We start from the raw sequence: 24,281 nt of genomic DNA, 5'->3' as shown, positions 1-24,281 counted from the left end.
GGATAATCACATGATACCTTAAAAAGACTTTGTGTTCAAACAAGTTTGGAAAATACTAGATTAAGCAATGCTATACAGGTTTCCTTACTGGAGGACTTCTCAGATCATTTGATAGTGGAGGAGATTTATAGAAGGAGAACAGGGAACACTAAGGAAATCAATCTGACCCAAATAGAGGAAGGAATTGGAAATAAAGTTATATAAATTTTAGAGGCCCAGAGGGTACAGGATTTTGAAAGACAAGCAGAGTAGTTTAGTACTCTACATGTGTTAGACAGAGCTGTTTTTGACCAATAGTATGATCCAAGTGTATTCAAGCATAATCAGGCTTCCCCCGGTTCTGGGTAGATTGGAGAAGGGAGAAAATAGAGACAGGAAGATTATCACAACGCAACCGCAGCATATCTCAGATGCAGACTGACAAAGGCCTAAACCATGATGTGGGGACAGGGTTGGCAGGGGTGAAGGGAAGAGGAACGGAGATAACTTTAGCTATGCGTGATCTCTCGTGTCTCAAACTTTTATTGTCAATATGCTCAGAATGCTCTATTTTGCAGTACCATATAGGAAACCCTTAGATTAAGCCCAATTTCAAACCGACCTGACTCTAGAATCTAGTCCATTTCAGACTAGATCTCCTAATGCAATTATAAATTATTTTTGTCTGCCATCTCTTACTAGGAGCCAGAAAATATGTTTACATATTTAATTAGTTAATTCTTATTTTAAAACATATTTAATTATTATACATTAGTTTTTTATTGCAAGAATAAAATATAAGGCATTGTCAATTAATATTTTAAAGTTATACAAAGTACCCTACATATGGATAATAACATTACAAATACGTACATAAATTTATTCATGCAATGGTTTTTAATATATTTATACAGCTTCTTCAAAATCTAATTTAATGTATCTTATGCTTTATATGAATTATTTTACGTAGATGTTAAGTTCTTTAGTGAACAACTGGAAAAATATCACAGACAGCACAAGGACGCCACAGCTCTAAAACCCACCAGAAATGTAGGCTTACTGCTCATTGACACTAAGCTGCTAAAAGAAAAACTAATTCCATCACCTTTGCGATGCTTGGAGGTAACTATGAACTAAGAAAAATTTTTTACAATTTTTTATGGTCTCTACAATTATTTTATGATTTTTCTACTGCAAATAAACTGTATTTTCTAACATTGCAAATAGTTAAAATTTACATAAGTCTACTAGGCACCCTTAATTTCTAGGAAAAGCCTCATATTCTCCTTTCTGTCCCAAGCACAATCAGCTTTCAGATGAGGGAAGGCAGGGAACTGCAGGCCTCAGACAAGCCTCTTACTCCTTCCTGCTCCTTTTTCCTTTTTGGAGCATTTCAAAGCTTCCTGTAGAAGAGGTACAAATGTGACAGCTCAGTGTCCTAGTGGGAATGCTGGTTCATTCTAGGACATTAAGATCAAGTTTAGGAGATCATTTCCTGATCTGAAACTGTCCCTAAAGATCTGATTATATTTTGGTGAGTTATAGAGCTGAGGAAATTTGTGTTCATTCTGCAATAACTTTCAGGTCTTCTTTGGGGCCAGAATATCCCTATATATTATCAAATACCTCCAGAAAGACAATGGTATAAAACAGGATATAACCCACTGGGTAAACCCAGCCTGCCACCTGTTTTGTGCGTATAGTTTTATTAGAATACAACTGTAACAGTTTGCTTATGTATAGCATAGCCTGTGGTTGCTTTGCTTTCCCACTACAAGGGCAGAGTTGAGCAGTTGTGACAGAGACCGTAGGTCCTGCAAATCTAAAATATTTACTATCTGGCCCTTACAGAAAATGTCTGTTGACCCCTAATGTAGATGACGAAAGACAGAGCCCTGTATAAAAGACTGAAGACCTAAGTGATAGTACCTGTTCTGTCATGTAATTAATTGTGTGGCACTGGGCTTTCTTCCAGAGCTTCTTCACCTCTTAAAAAGGAAGAAATACATAAATGGAGCAAATTCAATTTCAACAAGCAGTTTGAGCACTGCTCTATACCAAGTCAAAGAAAACTGATCTCAAACTGGCTTAAGCAATCCATACATTTATGGGCTGTGCATCTAAAAAGACCAGAGAGTGATGGGCACAGGGAAAGTCTGATCTAGTGACTTAGTGGTGTTACCAAGAAGCCATTTTTCCATCCTCTCTACTAAGCCTCCTGACTGCCAGCTTCATTATAAAGCTAGCATTTTCTCATTGTGAAATGGCTGTCAAAAGCTCCATAGGCTAATTATTTCCTTGTTCATATACAGAAAGAGAAAGAAAGAGAGATTGGGATTCTGAGCATCCATATCTCCCAGCCTTAAACAGAAGTCCTGGGCCTCTATCTAATTGGATCAACAAGGTCAGATGTCCACGCTTATCCAATTACATTGGCCCAAGGACCAGACTCATATTTGCCTATTGATCAGTTAGACTTCATCTTTGTTTCCAAAGGAGAGATCAATCAATTTCCCAAACTGCATGACTACTACCCAACGTGAAAGGACTAGAATTAATCCTGGAGAGGGTACCACAATGTCCACTACGAAGGGCAAAATAACAGGAAGGGCGCTTGCAAGAGATCAGAGAATTTAGGCAAACAGTTTTAATAAGCTGTGCAATCTATTTTGTTCTGGAAATGATCTTCAAAACCTGTCCTTCTTGTTGGTTTATTTGACTAACAGTGATTTCATGTGTAAAAAAGTCCCTTTATATATATCGCTGCTTCCAATACTTGCTGATTTAACAGACGTTCAGTTACGATTTATCTAAAATATATAATAAAATGGAAATAGTCAAGTAGTTATGATTTACATTTCCTTTTTCTTTCCTAGGTGCTAAATTATATGCTTCCTCGTCAAAGCAAGAAAAAAGTGGATGACATTATCTCTGAGGCACAAGACGCAGAGTATAAACTTGAATTTGTTCCAACGACCACCATAGAATATGTTAACAGCTTAATATTTCTTGATGAAATTCAGGAAAGGGTGAGTTGATTCATATAACTCAATATTCCAGATCTTGCAGTAGGTAATGAAGACAAAAGAAATTGAAAGATTGAAGGTCAAGAAATAGTTGTCAGAAACCCTTTCAGACAAAGTTAAGTGGATGCCCTATATCACAGCACTAATGACGGCGAACATTGATCAAACTCGTACTACTGGTCAGCCATTGCACTACATTTCTTTACATATATTACATTCTAAATCCTCACAAAAATTTAAGAAGTATGGATAATTTTTATTCTTATTTTGCACATGAGGAAACAGGGACTAAAATAGGTTATGTTGTCCAAGATCACAGAACTTGTATGTGGTAGAGCTGGAATTTAAAATTGTGTCTCTGACTGCAAAGCCAAGGCTCTCAGTCCCAGTTTAGTGATAAATGGTAATGGAATTGTAATCTAGGTATTAGTCATAATGGAAGTCTTGATCCTTAGACTATACGTATGTGCATAACAGCCAGGAACCTGACCATTAGAAATGAAAGAAACCCTTAAATAGAGAAGTAGGGTGGAGAGACAACAGTAGACATGGGGACTCCAGTGATGCAAATGAGGGGGACAGCGCGCCCTCTCTCTCTCTCTCTCTCTCTCCCCTTTGTCTTCCATATTTTTTTTCTCTCTGGAAACTTGGTTTCCTTCTCTCAGGCTACTCCTTTCCTGTGGCAGGCAATCTAGCATTTATTTCAACAGTAAGTTTTTCATAACTTTTGAAATAGAGATAAATTATTTTCTTAAATCACTGGAAATTAAAGACATGTTAAATATAAAAAATATATAAAGTAAGTAAAATGTCATTAACAACTAGTCTGTTATATGTCGTTCACAGAATTAATAGTAAAGGCTATTTCATGTGCCTATAAAAGTAACAATTTTATTTATGATTTCAAGAAATAACACCTTCTCAAAGGGTAAATGATTGTGGGTTTTTCTCAGATTTACCTATACTTCACCCCAGGAGTCTAAAGATGCCAAGCATTTGGTATTATTTGTAGTCATTAAGCCTCTTTAGACAAATAACCCAACCCCATTTGAGCTAGCTTAGGCCAAAACAGGGACCCTACTTAAAGACTCAAGAGTATTTCACGGACCACCCCCACACACACACACATACACACACACACACCAAGAATGGAAATAGGCTTAGGAACTCAAACAAGAGGAATGAGAAAGCTATAGCAAACCCAGGCAGTCCTCTCCCTCCATCTGTCTTCTCTGTATCTCTCGGAGGCTCTGCTTTGCTTCTCTCCTTCTGCAAACAGGTTGCTCCTCCCTCTTCATCCCACAACAGCAAACATCCCACAACAGCAGCTCCCAAGGTACACATTGCAAGTCGAGCTAGCCACCGAGAGAGAAAGAAAATCTCTCTTTTTTAGGTGCCTCCATCCTGTTGTGTGAACTATGACAGGAAGGTAGGATTACACTGCAGAGGTTAGACTGCTGCCACCCTGTGGTGCGGGATCAGGAGAGTTGATGTGCCATATAAAAAGCTCAGACTGTGGCCCATCTCCTTAGGCTGTTTCTGCATTCCTGGGAGGCATGTTGGGGAAGCAGCCTCCCTTAGGGAGATGTACTGCACACAGCAAACAGCCCTGGAGCCTCCTTCATTCATTCAGAAAATGTCGTATGCACCCGCTTAGTGGGGTGCAGGGATTACAACAATGAGGCAATCTGCTTTCAAGGAGCTCAGAGTCCAGAATGAAAGCAGACAATTACTATACAATGGATACGGTACAAGACACTGTTTTAGGACTGGGGAGGGGGTTGTGGTCACTCTTGCCTGTGTCACAGAAGGCTCTGCGGAGGGTATTTAAGCTCTGTCCTGAAGTACGAGTATTCAGGTAGGCATTCCACGAAGTGGGAAAACCACATGCAAAGACCCGAGACAGCATGACAAGAGCAGGATATGACAATTGACATGCTATAGAGAAAGGGTGTTTGGTGGAAAAAGCTGATGTAATTGTAGCTAAAGCAGTATTTTTTTTGGGGGGGGGGAAGGGGAACGGGACTTTATTGGGGAACAGTGTGTACTTTCAGGGCTTTTTTCCAAGTCAAGTTGTTGTCCTTTCAATCTTAGTTGTGGAGGGCGCAGCTCAGCTCCAGGTCCCGTTGCCATTGCTAGTTGCAGGGGGCGCAGCCCACCATCCCTTGCGGGAGTCGAACCGGCAACTTTGTGGTTAAGAGCCCGCGCTCCAACCAACTGAGCCATCTGGGAGCTTAGCGGCAGCTCAGCTCAAGGTGCTGTGTTCAATCTTAGTTGCAGGGGGCAGAGCCCACCATCCCTTGCGGGACTCAAGGAATCGAACTGGCAACCTTGTGGTTGAGAGCCCACTGGCCCATGTGGGAATCGAACCAGCAGCCTTCGGAGTTAGGAGCATGGAGCTCTAACCGCCTGAGCCACCGGGCCGGCCCTAAAGCAGTATTTTTAAGGATAGGAGAGAAGGAATGGGTTCTAGAGATGTTAAGTAAGTAGAATTGAAAGGGCTTAGTGGCCTACTGAATGAGGGTCCAGCAGGAGAAGTCCAAGATAACCCTTGGGTATTTTTCTACAGTGAATGGGTAGACCGTGGTATCACTAACCAGTGTAGGTAGGGGCAGGCCATTTTTAAGAGTAAAACAAGCACCATTAATCGCTCTGCCAGGACAAGTGTAAACCAGGACTCCCACAGAAACCTGGACATGTGCTTACTCTAAGGGCAGGGAACACAGGAAGACGAACTGATCTTGGTGTACAGAGATTTAGTTCTATTTATAACTTGTATAAGAAGTTAGATACTTTCAGTTGAAAGTAACAAAAACTCACATAGTTAGTTTAGGAAAAGAGAACATTTATTCTGAGTTTGCAGGATATCTTCTGGAATATAAAGGCTTGGATAGAGCCTAGGCTTTAGAAAGGACAGAAGGAACTAGAGCAGCCTGGGGAAACCAAAAAGCGTTCTCTTTTTCCATCTCTCATCATTGCTCCTCTCTAGAACAGTGGTTCTGAAAGGGTGGTCCCCAAACCAGCAGCACAAGCACTGGGGAAATTGTTAGGAATGCATATTCTTGGGCCCCATCCTAGACCTCTGAATCAGAAACTTGGGGGAGGGGCTGAACAATCCGTGTTTTAACAAGCTTTCCAAGGTGATTGTGATACAAGCTAAAGGTTGAGAACCCTTTCTCTAAAAGCTTGTCTGCAGTTATCGTCTCATGTTAAGGATTGCATTCTGTTTGCACAGGAAAGCAAATGGCCTCTGCCAACTACAGTTGAACTCTTGCCATGTTAAAGAGAGAGGTCAGCCTGATCTGGGTTCTCTAGGTCCCAATTGGATGCTGCTTGGTTCAGCTTATGGCCAGGAGGTTGGGTCAAGTTGTACAAACATGGCTGCTCCATCTATAACCATGTGGCAGATTTGGGGGAGGAGGGTTCCCCCAAAATTGGAGAGTCACTTGCCAGAAAATTAGGAGAGATACTGTCTACTGAAGATAGGCCATCAAAGTGAAGATGTTTAGTAGTAAGGTGGTGGTAGTAAAAGTATTTATAAAAGGATAGTGTGAGACTCCCCATAGATCAGAGTTCTGAATCTCCTATGCAGCCAGGAACCTGGCCTGTCCGCAGCTCGGAAGCTGGGTTGGAATAATCACAGCTCAGCACACATGTCTGGAAGCTCTGATACTGTGACCGAGCATCTTCCCAGCACATGTTGTCCCTGAAAATATCGATAGCTTTTAATGCTACTAGGGAGCAAAAGAGAGAGGAGAAAAATAAGCATTTATAGGAAAAATACTAACGATACTCAGCTTTGAACAACTCACTTCCTGGGCCTGGTCACCAGTACTGTAGCTGCAACAGTCCCAACCACCCAGCTGACTTCAGCCAGGGTAATGCACTTCCACTCCTGGTGTGCCTGCTGTTCCCAGCAAGAGGCTCACAGCGCCCAGAGGCTCTCTCCTACTGGACAAAACCTAAGGGCCATAGTGGGACTCTGATACATTTAACCAGCAACTAATGTGTCTATTTAGATCGAAACCCTTGAAGATGAATCCAACGTAGTGGTTCAAATGTACAAGCTCATTGAACAGTATCAAATTCCCACCCCTCCTGAAGACTTCGCTGTATTTGCAACTATGAAGCCATCTGTTGTTATTGTTCGGAATGCCATCGATAAATCCGTGGGTGACAGAGAAGCAAGCATTAAGCAGCTCTGTGTGTATTTGGGTAAAGATCTTGAAGAACTAAACAATGAAGTGAACGAAGTAAAGCTGCTGGCACAAGTAAGTCAAGGAAGAATTTTTAAAAATAATCTGTGTTAAGTTTGATGGCTACCTTTTAATTAAACCTTTTAGGGAGCATGTTTCATTTTAATGTGATTTAACTTTTACTTTTTATGGTTTTATTCTAACCAAGTAACAAGGTCTTTGAACTGCTACTTAAAATCAAAAGTGTTTCTAAACCTCTCTTTTAAGTAGTTAATTCCATATTGCAAGTAAAGCATATATGGAATATTGAATTTTCTTTCTCCTGGCTTGTATTTATTATTTTCAAATGAGTGTTTTTATAACTTATTAGCATATTTTAAGCTATTGTCACAATTTTAAAGTTTTTGTAGCCACATATTTGAAAATTTCCATTTAGGAAGAGGCAGAGGATAAAGTGATAAATTATAACAAAGAATATTTGGTTAACTTGCACTAATTTTACTTTACAACAGATATGGGGGACTTTTTTTTAAAGAATTTGGAATAGACATCTGGGTGATTCTTAACTGAAGCATACATGACAATATGATTTTGTGACGATCCTTTGTCTTATTATTAATATTGACAAACTTATCACAGAAGTATAAAACCATGTGAAATTACAATCAAATCAGAACAATTGGGAAAAAGTCAATGTCCCTCAACAGAGGATTAATAAACTGTGTTAGGGTACATCCACTCAAAGGAATGCAATGCAGACATTAAAGATTAACATACATTTACATGTAGTAACATGGGAGTGTAAAAAATAGCTAACATTTATTGTGTACTTACTATGTGTCAGGTATTAAAGCAGTGTTGTATTTTCACACACAGAAAACTGTATGTAACTGTAATAACTGTACAACTCAGTGAATTATCAGAAGGTGAACATATTCGTGTGCCCACTACTCAGGCCAATAACTAGAACGTTACTGGTAGCCTTGTATCCCCTCTTATCACTAAGCCTTCCTTCCTCTCCCAAGGCAGCCACTACCCTGAATTCTAACGCCACAGATTAGTTTTGCTTGTTTATAAACTTTGATTAAATAGAATTACACAGTAGTGTGTCCTTTATTTGATTTTCTTTCATTCCTGAGATTCATCCATGTTGCTACGGCTAGATGTAGCTTATTACACTTGTTGTCATATGATATTCCATCGTATGCCACAATTTAATTATCCATTCCACAATCTATGGCTATTAGGGTTGTTCATAGTTTTTGACAAGGATGAATAATGCTTCTAGGAATGTTCTTATATACATTTGCATGTTTAAACTCATTTAAGCCTCAGAACACCTATAAGGTTTTATTATTCACGTTTTGTAAGGAAACCAAGATACAGGGAGATTAAGTAACTTGCCCAGGGTCACACAAATAATAAACAAAGGAACCATCCTTCAATCTTAAACAGTCTGCTTCCAATGGTTAATAGTCTGCTATTAACTGTTGTGCTATATACTATATTCATATAGAACAGACAATAAAATGTATGAATAATTATTCTGTTTAGAACAATGTGTGTGTGTATAGATTGCTAGAGAGAACAAAAGTGCCAGCAAGTGCTTTATGTATAATCATGTATTTTAAAAGCCATGGTATACTTCAGCAAGTGCTTCTTCTTAGAGGGTTTAGAATTAATTCATTATCATTGGAGCAAAGAACTGCAACTTCATTATTTCCATAATGATATCATCTTGCTGTCAAGACCACCACTTCTGCTGATGGAGGGAGTTGAAGAAAAAAATCTAAATGTGACAATTGATTAAGCAATTTATTTCAGTTTGAAATGTTTATTTCGTTTTTTTTGGGGGGGGGTTATTAGTTATGTCTATTTCATTTTAACTTGGTCTCTTTGAGACAGATTCTAGTTCAAAATCTGAATGCCCGATCAGGCACTTCTTCACTCTTGTCACCATCCCCTCCCACCTCTTGTTCTATCAGGGGAAATCTGCATTTCCTCCTGATGGGTGGTAGGGAGGGCATCCAGTCCTCATGCTGCATTCTGGACCACAGGTCTTCCAGTGCAGTTTGCTGTCAGCTAAGGGTCCTGGTTCTTTAACTACCATGCCAGCCCCTGCTACTGTAATCTGTCATTTCTGCTAGAGTCCACGGTCTTCTTCCGAAGCTTTCTCATCCTGACCTTGGACTTCTTATGGTCTACCAGTTCCCACTACCAGAATCAGGGCACATGAGAACTTCATGATTTGCTACATACCAGTCCAAGCAATGAGGCACCAGAGAGTCAGCACAACCCCCTTCAGCCCAGACACTTCCCTTAGATGTTTCCAATCAAGAACATGTTGCCATTATGAAGGCAGGGCCATGCTGTATCAGAGATGGAATAATTGGTCTCCCCAAGCTCTGGCTATAATAGTTCTCAGATTCTCCCAGATGTAGTTAGGTGTTTCTACTGTGTTCCCAAACTTGTCTATTCCAATTCACTGGGTGGGGTTTCAAGCCCAACAGGTCAGCCAGAAAACACGTCTGGCCATTTCGTCTTTATTTTCTCTCTTCCTCCTTTCTGTTTCCGTTATTGTAAAATGGGGATTTTCCTTACATTATAGTCTCTTCTTTCTTTTTCCCTATTGCATTCACCTCACTTTACCTGATGTAATATTTGTTGAAGAAGTGTAGGAAATGAAAGCAGATGAGGGAAAATACCAGGGATGCCAAAAAAATGTATACAAGTGGACACTTTGGTCAATGTTGCTCAGGCAGTAGTTTGCTGTAATCAGAAGTGTCTGGACGCTGATGGTAACCACTTTGAGCACCTCTTGTCATTACAGAAGTCAAACATGACTTGTATTCATCTTTTGTTATTGGTATATATTGAGCATTACAATTTTAGTACAGTTTTCCTTTCTTATGATATGTATGCATTTTTTTTTGGCACCCTCTGTATATTAGGTACTATTTAAAAACATTGATACCCCATGGCACTTCTTTATACATTTCTGTACTTTTACAATATATACGCATTGCTTTAAAGTTCAGGAAAAGTAAACATTTAAACATATTTTATACAAATCAGAGTGAGAAGAGAATTAGAAAAATATTTTTTAAATGTTTGTGAATTTAATTTAATGGTCTACATCAAAAAGTAAGAATGACTCATCAAAAACTGTCTTAATGTTACAGGATCCACAGATTTTGGATATCAGTGTTGACCAAGACAAAATAAAGTCCATGTTGAATGATCTGCAGTTAGTTCTTGATGATCTTCAGAAACGTGCATTTCAATATAAATCTTATCAGAAACATTTTAAGGTAATGACAACTCTACATCTGTTTTTAAAATGTATACATGCAAATGGCATTGATGCACAAGCACTTTCAACAGTGTGTCTGTAAACATTTAATGTTTGGATACCTATATGCTAGTCATTGTGCTGGAACAGTGTGAAACAAATGTGACCTGTTCCCTGCCTTTGAAGTGTTTAAAGATTAGTACACAGGAGAGACAAAATATCTTTCTTATGAAAAGTAACTGTGAATTACAGATAAACCCTCAGACCAGACTATAATTTCTATGTTAAAATGTATGTGGATTTTTAAATGTGGTCAACTAAAGCCCCTCTAGTTTTTCCTAAGTAATATTCAAGTTTCTTTTACATTTGTGTCTGCTATGATTCCATGAGTGTTTCCTGACTTGCCCTGGTATGATGTGCCAATTCAATGAAAAGAAGGGAATTGACTAAGCCAGAGGATGATGGATCTAAGAGGTAGATTTGATGAAAGAAATGCCTCAAAAAAAACCAAAAACAAAAACAGAGAGAGACAAACGAGTGCAACTTATCAGTACTCTAAACAGCTATTAGGGAGACCAAAACAAAAAGAAAATAGAAAAGATTCCTACCGTCAAAAACCAGGGGGACCACGAGCACTGAGGGAGATGTTATTCGTCTCCCCCAAAGTATTGGAGGAGTGCCTGGATTTCACAAGGGAACACGTCTATCTCTTCCAGAGCCCCAAGTGAATGTCCAGAAAGTGGCCTGAGGAGGTGTCCCCTCCAGAGCCCAGGGGTGGAGCAATTTACAAAATCATGAGCATGGCAATGTGTAGACAATGTAACTACTGCATACTTGAGGCACGTTTGTGCATGAGAGAACTAGGGTTCAAAGTTGTTTCCAGGCTGAGTTAATTCACCTACAAGATAGGAAAGTATTCAGTAGCAAGTGAGGTATGGAAGAAATATTGCTTGATAAAAAGCTGCAGCTAACAACTAGGCACTCCGTGGGTCAGAAAATATAGCTTTGCTTGAGCCAGCATCTGAAATAGGAGGGTGTCCCACCCCTTCCAACTCCATATCTATACTTGACTAATTCTTCCTTTATGATCACTTCACATCCAACCTTCCTTCTGAAGCTATCAGTCATTTGGGGGTAGGAGTGAAGGCCTAACTAACCTAGGAAATGATTTCTAATGCTTAGTGAAGGCAGAGCTAGACACCTAATGACAAGGTAATGCTGGCCTCGTAAAATGAGTTTGGAAGAGTTTCCACCGCCTCAATTTTTTTTTTTGAAAAGTTTGAGAAAGATTGGCATTAATTCTTTTTAAATGTTTGGCAGATTTCACCAGTGAAGCCATCTGGTCCTGGGCTCTTCTGTGTTAGGAGGCTTTTGGTTACTGATTTGATCTCCTTACTCATTACTAGTCTGCTCAGGTTTTCTATCTCTTCCTGATTCACCTTTGGTGGGTTGTTCCCAGGGATTTATCCTTTTCTTATAGGTTATCCAATTTGCTGGCATATACTTACTCATAGTAGTCTCTTATGGGTAGTCTCTTATGGTTCTGTGTATTTCTGTAGCATCAGTTGTAATGTCTCCTCTTTCATTTCTTTTTTTTTTTAATTTATCGGGGTGACAATTGTTAGTAAAATTACATAGATTTCAGGTGTTCCTCTTTCATTTCTGATTTTATTTATTTGAGTCTTCTTTCTTTTTTCTTAGTCTAGCTAAAGGTTTGTCATTTGTGTTTATCTTTTTGAAAAACAAGCCCTTAGTTTCATTGATCTTTTCTATTGTTTTTCTGGTCTCTATTTCTCTCGTTTCCATTCTGATCTTTGTTATTTCCTACCTTCTGCTAACTTTGGGTTTAATTTGTTCTTCTTTTTCTAGTTCCCTGATGTGCAAAGATGAGTTATTTATGATATTTCTATTTCTTAATATCTGTATTTATCACTGTAAACTTTCCTCTCAGAACTGCTTTTTGCAGTATCCCATAGGTTTTGGTGTACTATGTTTTCATGTTCATTTGCTTCAAAATATTTTTTGATTTCTCCTGATTTCCTCTTTGACCCACTAGTTGTTCAGGAGTGTGTTGTTTAATTTCCATATGCTTGAAATTTTCTGGCTTGCTTCACTGATTTCTAGTTTCAGGTAATTGTGGTTGGAAAAGATACATGGTATGATTTTAGTCTTCTTAAATTTTCTAATATTTGTTTTGTGGCCCATCACATGATATACCCTTGGGAATGTTCTGTGTATATTTGAAAACAACGTGTATTCTGCTGCCATTGGATGAAATATTCAAAGGCCTAGCTTATCACAGAGCTCACAATTTCTGTGCAACCAACCCCCTGGAGGTTCCTCCACCTCCAAGCCTAACCAGTCTTAACCCACTTCATGAAAACACCTTCTTCAGATTTTCCCTCAACCTCTCTCTCTATAGGGTTCATATACAGCACATGGGGTTAGAAAGAGGTAATAAACCAGGCTCTCCTCTCCATGTTAAACCTGCCCATTTCCCCCCACCCCTCCTACCAGCTATGCACAAACATCTTTTTCCTCGTCTATCATCTAAGTATATAAATCCTAAAGGAAATCAGTGCATCTGGGGACTCATCTGTGTTCAAAACAAAAAGGCCAGGCATATATGTGCATGTATGATCCAACTTGAGGAAAAATGCTCATGGTACTCTTGTAATATTTATGTTTTTGGAGCATATTTAAGTTCTAAGGAAATATAAAGAGTTATATTTTGTCACTCAAATGGAAATTTGAATTTACATAGGTTTTGTGATTTTTTTTCATTTGTTCCTGTTTCTCCTTCTCTTTCCCCATTTAGGATTCTCCCCACCCCCACCCCACCGCCATATCCTGCTTAGTCCCTGTATTAAGAATTACTAATAGAAAAATAATATAAGGTCTTTATATTGAAAATAAATAGTGCATTTTGTTATTGCATTTATAAAGGTAGAAGTGTCCACATTTGAAACGTTGGAAGAAGTTAGTGCTGAATTAAAGCTTAAACAATTGCTCTGGGATTCTTCATCAGAATGGGATCAACTCCATCAAGAATGGTTACAGGTAAAAAAACAAAACAAAAAAACTCAATTCTTAAATTATTGTTGTATTAGTTAAACTTACAATCCTAATAATGTGAATTATAATTTTTTTTAAAATCTGGTATATTTTTAATTTCAATAAAATACACAATGCTATAATTCTATGGGAATTTTTATCCATTTGTTTAGTGAAATGCACAGAGATCTTTTTGTCACTATAAACCATAGAGCAGAACGTGTTATTGGTAAGGCAGGCTTCTTGGGTCCTCCACTTAAGAAGGCTAAATGAAGGACGCACCAAAGGATTTCATTTAACTGCTTTGTGAGTTTTGAACACAGTGTCATCATGATACACTACCCCCAAGTGTTCTAGAGGGTGGTAGGTTTTTACTTGTGATCTACACACTTTAGATTTCTGCTAGCTTAGATTTTTATCCTTGTTGTCCTTTAAAAAAATAAGGAAGCCTTTTTGTTGACCATGATAGATAGAATCAGAGTAATGAGATCTAGGATCTTCCCTTGAGATCTCAATAATAAATTCTCTTTATTAGGGAGCCAAGTCCTGCAGAGATTGGTTTCTCTGGTCTACCTTTATATTCAGATCTTTACAAGGGTCAGCCCTGTAGGAGGCAGAACAGATGACCATCCATACTTTCAAGTGTGATTGGACATGTTAGAAATACCATCAACTTCAGCAATACTGTTTTATACTTGCTCACTCATCCTACCTATGCTGATACCTATAATTAAAACTCACGTGTCTGGGTTAAACAACAATAATACAAGAAATGGTTCCCAGATAATGTTTTAGCTGCTAGGGACAAAGTCCAAACCCTCACAGAGCTTACCTTTTTGTGGAGAAAACAGAAAACAAACAAACATATACCAAAATAGCAGAGACTTTTAAGAGCACTTGTATAATTCAGTTATCACTTATCTCAGAAGTGGAAAATGCGCCTGAAGAATAAAGAAGAAACTTAGAGAGTTTTCTGATTATCACCATGGGTTAGAACAGAAGCTTCCAAAATGGGATGAATTTACCATAGGAAATGCACAAAAGACCCGTTGGGGTCAGAAAGAAAATGTTGAATCTGGAAAAAAAAAAGAAGAAGAAGAATGAAGGTTTACAATTTTTCTATTGCCTTCAGTCCATATGACCATCTGACATGTCAATATATGGGTAACATTATATGATTATATAACAGAGAAATATGTTTATAGATACATGCATATTTGGGGGTTTATCTTTAAATCATTTATATTAAAGGAATACATAATCAAATAATAGGAGGATACTAGATGAGACATTTCTAATTAGCAAGAGTAAAAATTAGCTATTTTTCTCCTTACAAGGTTTGCCCCTCCGGAATAAATTATAGGAATTGCAATACTGCATTTGATGATGTATGAGACAAAGACATGAAAGGAATAAACAAGTGATGCCTGATACACTATTGGCAATCTTAATAAGTAAAGCCATTTCCAGAAGTATTCAGTTGACTTGGATTAGCAATTTAACTACTGGAAAATCTGAGTAAAGTAAAAAATTTTTATTTTGAGCTTGGCTTTTATCATGTCTTTTTATCTCTAATTTTTATAGTCCAAATTTGATTGCCTGGATCCAGAAGTCCTAAACAGTCAAGTTTCTAAATACGCCAAATTTGTGACTCAATTGGAAAAAGGCCTGCCGCCCAACAGTGTAGTACCCCAGCTGAAAACTAAGGTGGAAAAAATGAAAGAAATGGTAAGTTTGATAAAAATTATTTCAAAAACTCCAGGTCAATCAGTTCCTGCTTGACGCTAATTAAACCAAAGTCAGGAATTGTTCCCTGTTTAAAATAGTCAGCTTTGCAGAGTGAGAAGAAAGAATAGACAAATTCAATTTTTTGCAGAGGCACAGACAGCATCCCTGCCTTCAACTGGCCAGTTCATGCAGCTCAATACCTTGGATAGAAGGGATATTCAAAGTAAGTTTCCTGAGTGGTAGGGGATATAGTGCAGGAGTGGGTTGTACTTTGTTTCCCTGAAAATAAGACCTAGATGGACAATCAGCTCTAATGCGTCTTTTGGAGCAAAAATTAATATAAGACCAGGTATATTATATTATATTATATTATATTATATTATATATTACACTACATTGTATTGTATTATATATTATATTATATTACATTATATAAGATTTGGTCTTATATTATAGTAAAATGAGACCGGGTCTTACATTAATTTTTGCTCCAAAAGATGCATTAGAGCTGATTGTCCGGTGAGGTCTTATTTTTGGGGAAATACGGTAGATATGCCAAGAGAGCAATCCATTCAGCCTATAGACAGCCAGATGAGACTAGAGCAGACCTGTCACTACTGCACCAAACAAATATGCCATTTTGCGGATGTGCCATGACGCGAGGAAGGTTGGGAAGCCGGGCAGTAGGTGTGCAGGGCTGGCTCTTCGAAACCCATCACTGCTAAACCAGCACTTGAAATGGGAAGGAAAGGAAAATGATTTTATCCTTTTAAGCACTTTTATATTTTTTTAAAAGAGATAAAGACTAAAAGAAGACTTGGGTAGGAAAAAGTAAGCAAAGCTTTAGGCTCAATGAGAAGCAAATGTCCACCCTTGAAAAGAGTGTTTTTGAATTTTTTCCCCTTTAGCTTTACAATATCTAGTCGAAACACTTTTCAAAAGTTATTTACACCAGCTTCTTTCTTCTTTATTGCCTTTAGTGTAATTATATCATACAACTGTAAAGAAATTCATTTGTCACAGTCCGTATTCCATCTTTCGTTTCTTTAAAATCCTGATGTGGTTGATTTTTTTTTAAAACTTGTATACAGAAAAAGTCACTTTTTGTGGTGTACAGTTCCATGGGATTTTACAAATGGGTAGAGTCACATATCCAATGCAACAATGCCATACAAAATAGTTCCATCACCCCCAAATTCCCTTATGCTGTCTCTTTGCAGTCAGTTCCACCTTCCTTCCCAACCCCAGGGCAACCACTGATCTGTTTTCTGTCCCTACAGTTTTTTTCTCTTACAGAATATGACATAAATGGAATAATACAATAGGGAGCCTTTTGGGTCTGACATTGTTTACTTAGAAAATGCATATAAGATTACCCAGAATACATAACATACTTTTATAACTAAAAAATAAAAAGACAACCCTTTAAAATGGGCAAAGGATTTGAAGACATTTCTCCAAAGAAGATAACATGAAAAGATGCCGAACATCGTTAGTCATCAGGAAAATGCAAATTAAAGGCACAATAAGATACCACCTCACACTCACAAGGGTGACTATGATCAGAAAGACAGGTTATATAACAAGTGTTAGCAAGGATGTGGAGACATTGGAACCCTCATATGTTTCTGGTGAGATTATAAGGTGATACAGCCTCTTTGGAAAACAGTTTGGAAGGTTCTCATATGTTACAGTTACCATATTACCAAGGTATTCCACTCCTAGGTATATATACCTAAGAGAATTGAAAACATATGTTCACACAAAAACTAGTATATGAATGTTCATAACAGCATTATTCATAACAGCTAAAAGTGGGAAAAACCCGAATGTCCATCAACTAATGAATGAGTAAACAAAATGTGATATATCTATACAATGGAATATTATTCAGCAATAACAATGAATAAACTACTGATATATGCTATGACATAGATGAACCTTGAAAACATTATACTAAGTGAAAGAAGCCAGTCACAAAAAGACTACATAGCATATGATGTCATTGATATGAAATGTCTAGGATAGAGAAATCCATAGAGAGAAAGTAGACTCGTGGTTATCAGGCATTGTGGAGAAGGAGAAATGGGTACTGACAGTTAATGGGTATGGGGCTTCCTTTCGGGGTAATGTAAATTAAATAGTGGTGATAGTTGTGCAACTCTGTGAATTGGAATTTTTTTTGAGAAAAGATTCCTCAGAGTTGTTACATGAAGCAATAGTTCATTAATTTGTATTGCTAAGTGATAGTCCATTGTATAGATCACCAGTTTATTTATCCATTCACCTGTCAAAGGACATTTGGATGTGTCTAGTCTTACAGTGATTATTAATAAGCTGCTATAAACATTCATGTACATTTTTTATGGATTATCTTTTTAGTGTAGTATTTAAAAACTTTTTACCAAAACTAAAGGTCACACAGATTTTTCTCCTGTGTGTTCTTCTAGAAGTTTTATAGTCTTGCTTTACATTAAGGCATATGCTTCATTTTGAGTTATTTTTACATAAAATGTGAGATAGGTATTAAGATTTACATTTTTACATATGGATTTCCCGTTGATCCAGCCCCATTATTTGAAAATACTGTGCTTTCTCCATTGAATCTCCTTTGCACCTTTGTCAAAAGTTAGCTGACTATATTTTTTAGTCTGTTTATGTACTCTCTATCTGTTTTGTTGTTCTGTAAATCTATTCTTTCACAATACCACACTGTCTTGATAACTATAGCTAGTAAATCTTGAAATCAGGTAGTATAAGTTCTCCAGTTTTGTCCTTTTCTCAGAGTTATTTTGTTCTATTCTGATTCTCTACTTTTACACTTAAAATTTTAGAATTAGTTTATTAATATGTACAAAAATTGCTGGGATTGGGAGGTGGGGGCAGTTGTTAAATCTGCAGATCAACTTGAAGAGAATGACACTTAACAGAATGAGTTTTCCAATCTAATACCAGCGTATCTCTCCATTTATTTAGGTCTTCTTTTATTTTTTCATTAAAGTTTTGTAGTTTGCAGCATACAAATTCTGCACACATTTTGTTAGATTTATAACTAAGAATTTTTTTTTAATGTTATCCTAAGTGACATTGTCTTTAATTGCAAGTTCTAATAGTTCATTGCTGGCATATAGGCATACTATTGAGCTTTATATATTGATCTTATATCTTGCGATCTTTGTAAATTCACTTTTTAATTTTAGGAGCTTTTTGTACATTATTTGGAATTTTCTATGTAGAAATGTAGAAAATTATTTCATCTGTGAATAGAGATGGTTTTATTTCTGCTTTTACAATTTGTAGGCCTTTTATTTCCTTTTTTTTTTTTTTTTTTTTGTCTGATTGCACTGGACAGGCTTTCCAGGACAACATTGAATAGAAATGGAGAAATGGGGAGATGGGAACATCCTTGCCTTTTCCTGATTTTAGGGAGAAAGCATTCAGTCTCTTTTAAATTATGATGTTTTTTATAGATGTCTTATATTAAGATAAGGAAGTTTCATAGTTTCCTGAGAGTTTTTAAAATCATAGATAGATGTTGAAAATTATCAAATGATTTTTTGCATCTATGATCATATGGTTTTTCCTCTTTAATTTATTAATACTCATATGGTGAATTACATCAATCAACTCAACTTTCATATGTTGAACCAGGCTTGAATTCCTGAGATGAACCTCACTGAGGTCATGATGTATTTTTTTATTTTATATTGTTGGATTCAGTTTACTGATATTATTTGAGGATTTTGTGCGCCTCTATTCATGAGGGACACTGATGAGGGACCAATGCCTTACATGAGAGTTTTTATTGCTCCCTTCTCTGACAGTAAGTCTTTTGTTCCAGAGTGAAGTGAAAAGAGATGGGTCGGTTAGAGTTACAGTAATGCCTGCTGCTTCCTTCCCCTGCCAACACCATAAGATAGGCTTTCTTAGGATTTACCTCAGTCTTCTCTATGAACACCTCTACATTTGTAGCCCCCAGATACTTCAAACTCTCATGCTATCCTACATTAAGCGGATATCTATATCATCTATATGTATGTCTGTATCTATATATCTATATTTATATCTGTATCTCTCTCTCTCTATATATATATATATATACAACATATATTTATGTATATATATACAACATATATATAGTGTATATATACTGCATATATATATAGTATGTATATATATATGTGTGTGTATATATATATATATTGCGCATATATGCATATATATATATATATATATATATATATATATATATTTCAGGTGTACAAAACAACATAATGATTGGACCCCCAAATCTACTACCCATCTGACATTGTACATATCTGTTACAATACCATTGATTATATCCCTACATTCAGCCTAATTCAATTTATTATTAAAATTTAGCTGAGTCATTTTACTCACTTAAATGGCAACCCAAGGTATCTATCTTAGGTAATCAAATTCTCAGGTCCTGTTTCTTGCTGTGGACAAAAACTGTGGATACCAGTCCAGTCCTTCTTTAAATTTGAGTTAGTGGTTGCCCTGTAACTTCTTTCTGATAGTTTCAATACAAGTCATTAATTTGCAATTTGTTCAAATTTTTCTTTGTTGTAAGAGTACGTATGTAAGTGATGATCTTTCCAGATCACTACATTCTCAAATTAAAACCTATATTTTTTTAAGATACAAAGTATGGTACCTCTGAGAGTGTTTGTTTTCCAGCTTCCGGTTATCATTGACTTGAGGAACCCAAGTTTAAAGCCTAGACATTGGACATCTATTGAGCAAATAGTTGATGCCACCCTAGTTGACCTTGAAATTCCATTAACCTTAGAGAAGCTCTCCGAGTTGCATGTTTTTGACTTTGGCCAAGAAATTCAGGACATTTCTGGACAGGCTTCTGGAGAAGCTGCCTTAGAAACAATTCTTAAAAAGGTAAATCTGAAAATATATATATTCTTAAGATCAAGGAATGTAGAGATTTTCATATCACCAGCTTGGGTTATCTGGATAGATTTTTCAACAGTGCAGCTTTCACCCTATCAATATCAGTTATCCTTCTGTTTTCTTATATTTATTATCATTATTATTATTATTCTCACTCTGCAAATACCTTCTTTCTACTTAGCTTATAGCCCAACATGAATTGATGGCAACAGTTTCAAATTCGCATGCTTATATAAAGAACTACATACGAAGGAAGATCTTTTATACCAAAATCCATTATCTTTCAAACTACCAGAGAAGACTGTGTGAAATGCTTCAAAAGGCATTGTGAAGACCTCTCTACTTAGGATGATCTCTTTACCCTAAAAATTCACACGTACCTACCAATCATCTGTGTAAAAGAATTTTTTTCCTTTAATTAAAGCATAAGTGATAGGAAATACACATCGAAGTATCACAAGTTATTCATATGTATTAATGTTAGTCAATAAAATTAAGCAAATAAGTATCACTTAACTGAGAAAAGGATTTTAAAAATTTTAAAGGAAATAAGGAGGAAAATGGGATTATTATGGAGTTTTCACTTATTTTATTCCACATGCATTTACTGAATACCTAAACACAAATGAACTTAGATATCCTAAGAACTTGGTTCAATTATTTCTAAGGTGGAAGATTCTTGGAAAACAACTGAATTTGTCGTTCTCCCTCACCGTGACTCCAAAGATATATTTATCCTAGGCGGCACAGATGACATACAGGTGGGTAATTGGGTTATTGAAAACTTATGTTTAGGATTTTGTTTGGAATTTAAAACTGAAAGCAACAAAGAGACAAGACAAACAAACAAAGAAACAAAAACTCTCAGGCACAGACACCAGTTTAGTAGTTACCAGAGAGTAAGGGGGGCAGGGTATGTAGAAGAGGGAAAAGGGGATCAAATGTATGGTGATAGAAGGAGAACTGACTCTGGGTGGTGAACACACAATGGATTTATAGATGATGTATTACAGAATTGTACACTAGAAACCTATATGATTTTACTAACCATTGTCATCCCAATACATTAATAAATAAATAAATTTTTTAAAAAAGAAACTTACAGTAAAGGTTCTGGCCAGATGTAAATCTTTTATGGGAGATTATGATGAAGAAATGAAATATGAGAGTAACTAAATAAGAAAAATCTAATTGAGAGGCAAAATATGAATGAATAATTTACAGGAATGCTTGTACATGAAATATTTAGGAAAGCAATAGAAATGGCATATATATGTAATTATAATCGTGTAGTTGATAACTGTTGAGGAATTTAGAAGAGCAAAGAGATCATTTATGGCTGAAGTGATCAGAGAATCCTTCCTTGACCAGCTAAGACATGCTGGACCTTAAGGAGTAAATGGGATTTGATAGACATAGATAAGAATGAAGGGCATTTGAAACCATTTAAATGAGACAAAGAAACATGAATCACCATTTCAGCTTTATAGCACACTAAGAAGCTAAATTCATTTTAATTTTTGAGATGAGGAGTAGATGGCCATGTTCTATGAACAACAAAAAAAAAAACAAATCTAACCCATGTGTTTGGGATGTTCTTAATGACTTAAAACCCGAAGACACATTAGTTTCACAAAAGGATCTGGGTCTTTCGGCACAATTTAAAAAGCAGAGCCCTCGCCTCTTAGGGTGTTCCCAGGCCAGAACCGATGAAATGGCTTTGCCAGGTCTAGGCTGGAAGAGCAAGACCAGATGTCACTCTGGGCAGTGGATGGGAGAGCAGACCCAAGATGAAAGTCAGACAGCATGAGGTCAAATGATGCTAGACGGTGGGGGTTCTGCTCTCAAGAAGCTTAAAACTTAAATTGAGCAGTGGAAATCCATTAGATTAACAGATACATTTTTTAAAATTCATTATGTTCTGTGAGGGTTGCTGTAGTATAAGGGGGAGGAATAGGGGTGGGAGGTAAAGCAAAACTGTCTGTAATTATTCAGAGCTTGATATGAATGAGTTCGATTCCCCTCTTCGTCAAGATAATTGAGGGAAAGTGATATTTCATTGGATAGAAAAGACAGCTAATTTTGCAAGTTTTCAGTACTTTGAGAAATAAAGGCCAGATGACCAAATGGTATTAAAAAGGTACCAGATACCTAAAAGTAGGGGGGAAGAGTTTTGAATCAAACAGAAACTTGTGCCATTAATAATTACAGAAACAGCCAAGATTTGGCAATTAAAAATCCCTTGGTGATGTTTGAGAGAATGTGATAGTGGGTCGCAAGCTGCAGTAAAGGGGATAAGGAAGGGAAATGGGTGGGGAGGAAATAATAGATGGGGCTAAGCTATTTATTCAAGAACTTAGCTTTCAAGTGGACTCTTGGGATTAAATATTTGTAATTATCTTTGTGAGCACAAACATATGTTGTTGTGTGTATTTTCATCTCCTTTCTTTAAAGGTCCTTCTTGATGATAGCACCATCAATATCGCAACCATTGCCTCGTCACGCTACGTTGGTCCACTGAAAACTCGAGTAGATGACTGGCAGAAACAACTTGCTTTATTTAATCAAACACTGGTGAGTAAGGATCATTGCAGTTCAGGGACTCAGAGAACTGGAGAGCCACCGGATCTCAGAAATCATTTGTTCAATCATTTAAGTATTATATAGTTTAGATGTAAGATTTAATTGATGACATTTTAGTATGTTCAGAATGTAAGGAAAGTGCAAATATATTGAGCTCTTTGTTACATAATTATACCATCACCCTTGTATTAGTCGTTATCACTGTGAAACAAAATACTACAAATTTAGTGGCATAAAACAATATACATTTATCATCCCCCAGTGTCTATGGGTAAGGAGTCCAGGTGTGGCTTAACTGGGTCTCCTACTTAGGGCTTCATAAGGGTTCCATCAAGATGTGGGCCAGGACTGGGTTCTCATCGGAGGTTCAAGGAAGGAAGGATCCACTTTCAAGCTCACTCAGCTCAGGTTGTTGGCAGAAATTATTTCCTTGCAACTCTGGGACTAAGGCCTTTGATTTCTTACTGGCTGTCATCTGGAGGCAATCCTCAGCTCCTACATGTTGACCACAGTTGTTGTTTTTTTCCTTGTGGAGTTCCCCTGACATGACAACTTGCTTCATCAATCTAGCCAGGAAGAGAAAGTCTCCTGGCAAGATGAATGTACATACACATAACTGTGTACATCCTATTACCTTTGCCATATTCTACATGGCTGGAAGCCAGGACCCAACACCCAGGAGCGTATCACACAACGGTGTGACCACCAGATCTTGCAGGCCACCTGAAGAGTCTTGCACAGCAACCTCCTACTTACTAGAAAAAAAACCCACTGTTGCTTGAAGTCTCCTTGGTAGCTTTCCTTGTGGTACACACCTCCTTTTTATTTTATGCTACCTCGGATTGTCCCATAGTAAAACAAACAACCCACTTACACTGATCTCATTTTGTTCCCATCCAATCTCTTTCTTGGACTTCAGATTTTTAGCTTGATCTAATTATGTTTAGCTTTATCCAAATTCTAAGATGAAAAGTTACCTGTGAAATAACAGAAACTAGTATGAAAAGACAATTTATTCCAATTTTGTTTCATAGAGATCTTTTTCAGGAGTCCACCCTCTTCAAGGAACACTTTCTAATCTGACCCCTGTCCAGCCTTCTGTACTGATGGCTGAGCCCTATGAAGGGACAGACTACAGTTCCAAGTAAAGGACATGTTTTCATAGAGGATCCTTAAAAGAACCCAGAGCTGCATCGTGGGGACCCTCCAGAGAATTAACCGTATAGAAAGTGTGAGACCTGAGATAAACCAGGGAGTGGCTGTAACATTAGGGCTTACATGTAACCTCCAAATCTATAGTGAGCAGTGAGAAACTCTTTCATGGGTTTTGGGGCTACACATGCAGCAGGCATGCAGCAGGCTACACAGGCAGCAGGCACGGAGAAGGGCATGGTCTACACACTTCCGTTCTGACACTGCATGTCTGGTTTCTTTGATGACTGGTGATTGTCTCTAAGAGGAGAAGCAATGAGTGATGTTCTCCTCCTCCCAGGCTTC

At 37.3% G+C, this 24,281-nt stretch overlaps 1 protein-coding gene across 1 annotated transcript in view; it reads left to right on the top strand.

Moving 5' to 3' along the window:
• DNAH6 (dynein axonemal heavy chain 6) overlaps positions 1 to 24,281 on the top strand; it is a 249,296-nt gene that overhangs the window by 63,179 nt on the left and 161,836 nt on the right. Inside the window, exons 14-22 of the mRNA XM_033125611.1 lie at positions 950 to 1,101; positions 2,856 to 3,008; positions 7,025 to 7,276; positions 10,384 to 10,512; positions 13,440 to 13,553; positions 15,132 to 15,275; positions 19,977 to 20,189; positions 20,870 to 20,962; positions 22,656 to 22,775. Of these exons, the coding sequence (XP_032981502.1) occupies positions 950 to 1,101; positions 2,856 to 3,008; positions 7,025 to 7,276; positions 10,384 to 10,512; positions 13,440 to 13,553; positions 15,132 to 15,275; positions 19,977 to 20,189; positions 20,870 to 20,962; positions 22,656 to 22,775 (1,370 nt within the window). The remainder of the gene's footprint in view (positions 1 to 949; positions 1,102 to 2,855; positions 3,009 to 7,024; positions 7,277 to 10,383; positions 10,513 to 13,439; positions 13,554 to 15,131; positions 15,276 to 19,976; positions 20,190 to 20,869; positions 20,963 to 22,655; positions 22,776 to 24,281) is intronic.

Source organism: Rhinolophus ferrumequinum, chromosome 13 (genome assembly GCF_004115265.2).
Source record: "Rhinolophus ferrumequinum isolate MPI-CBG mRhiFer1 chromosome 13, mRhiFer1_v1.p, whole genome shotgun sequence".
NCBI classification, from domain to species: Eukaryota; Metazoa; Chordata; class Mammalia; order Chiroptera; family Rhinolophidae; genus Rhinolophus; species Rhinolophus ferrumequinum.
The sequence above is the reverse complement of the archived record's forward strand: the minus strand, read 5'-3'. Positions and strand labels throughout refer to the sequence as shown.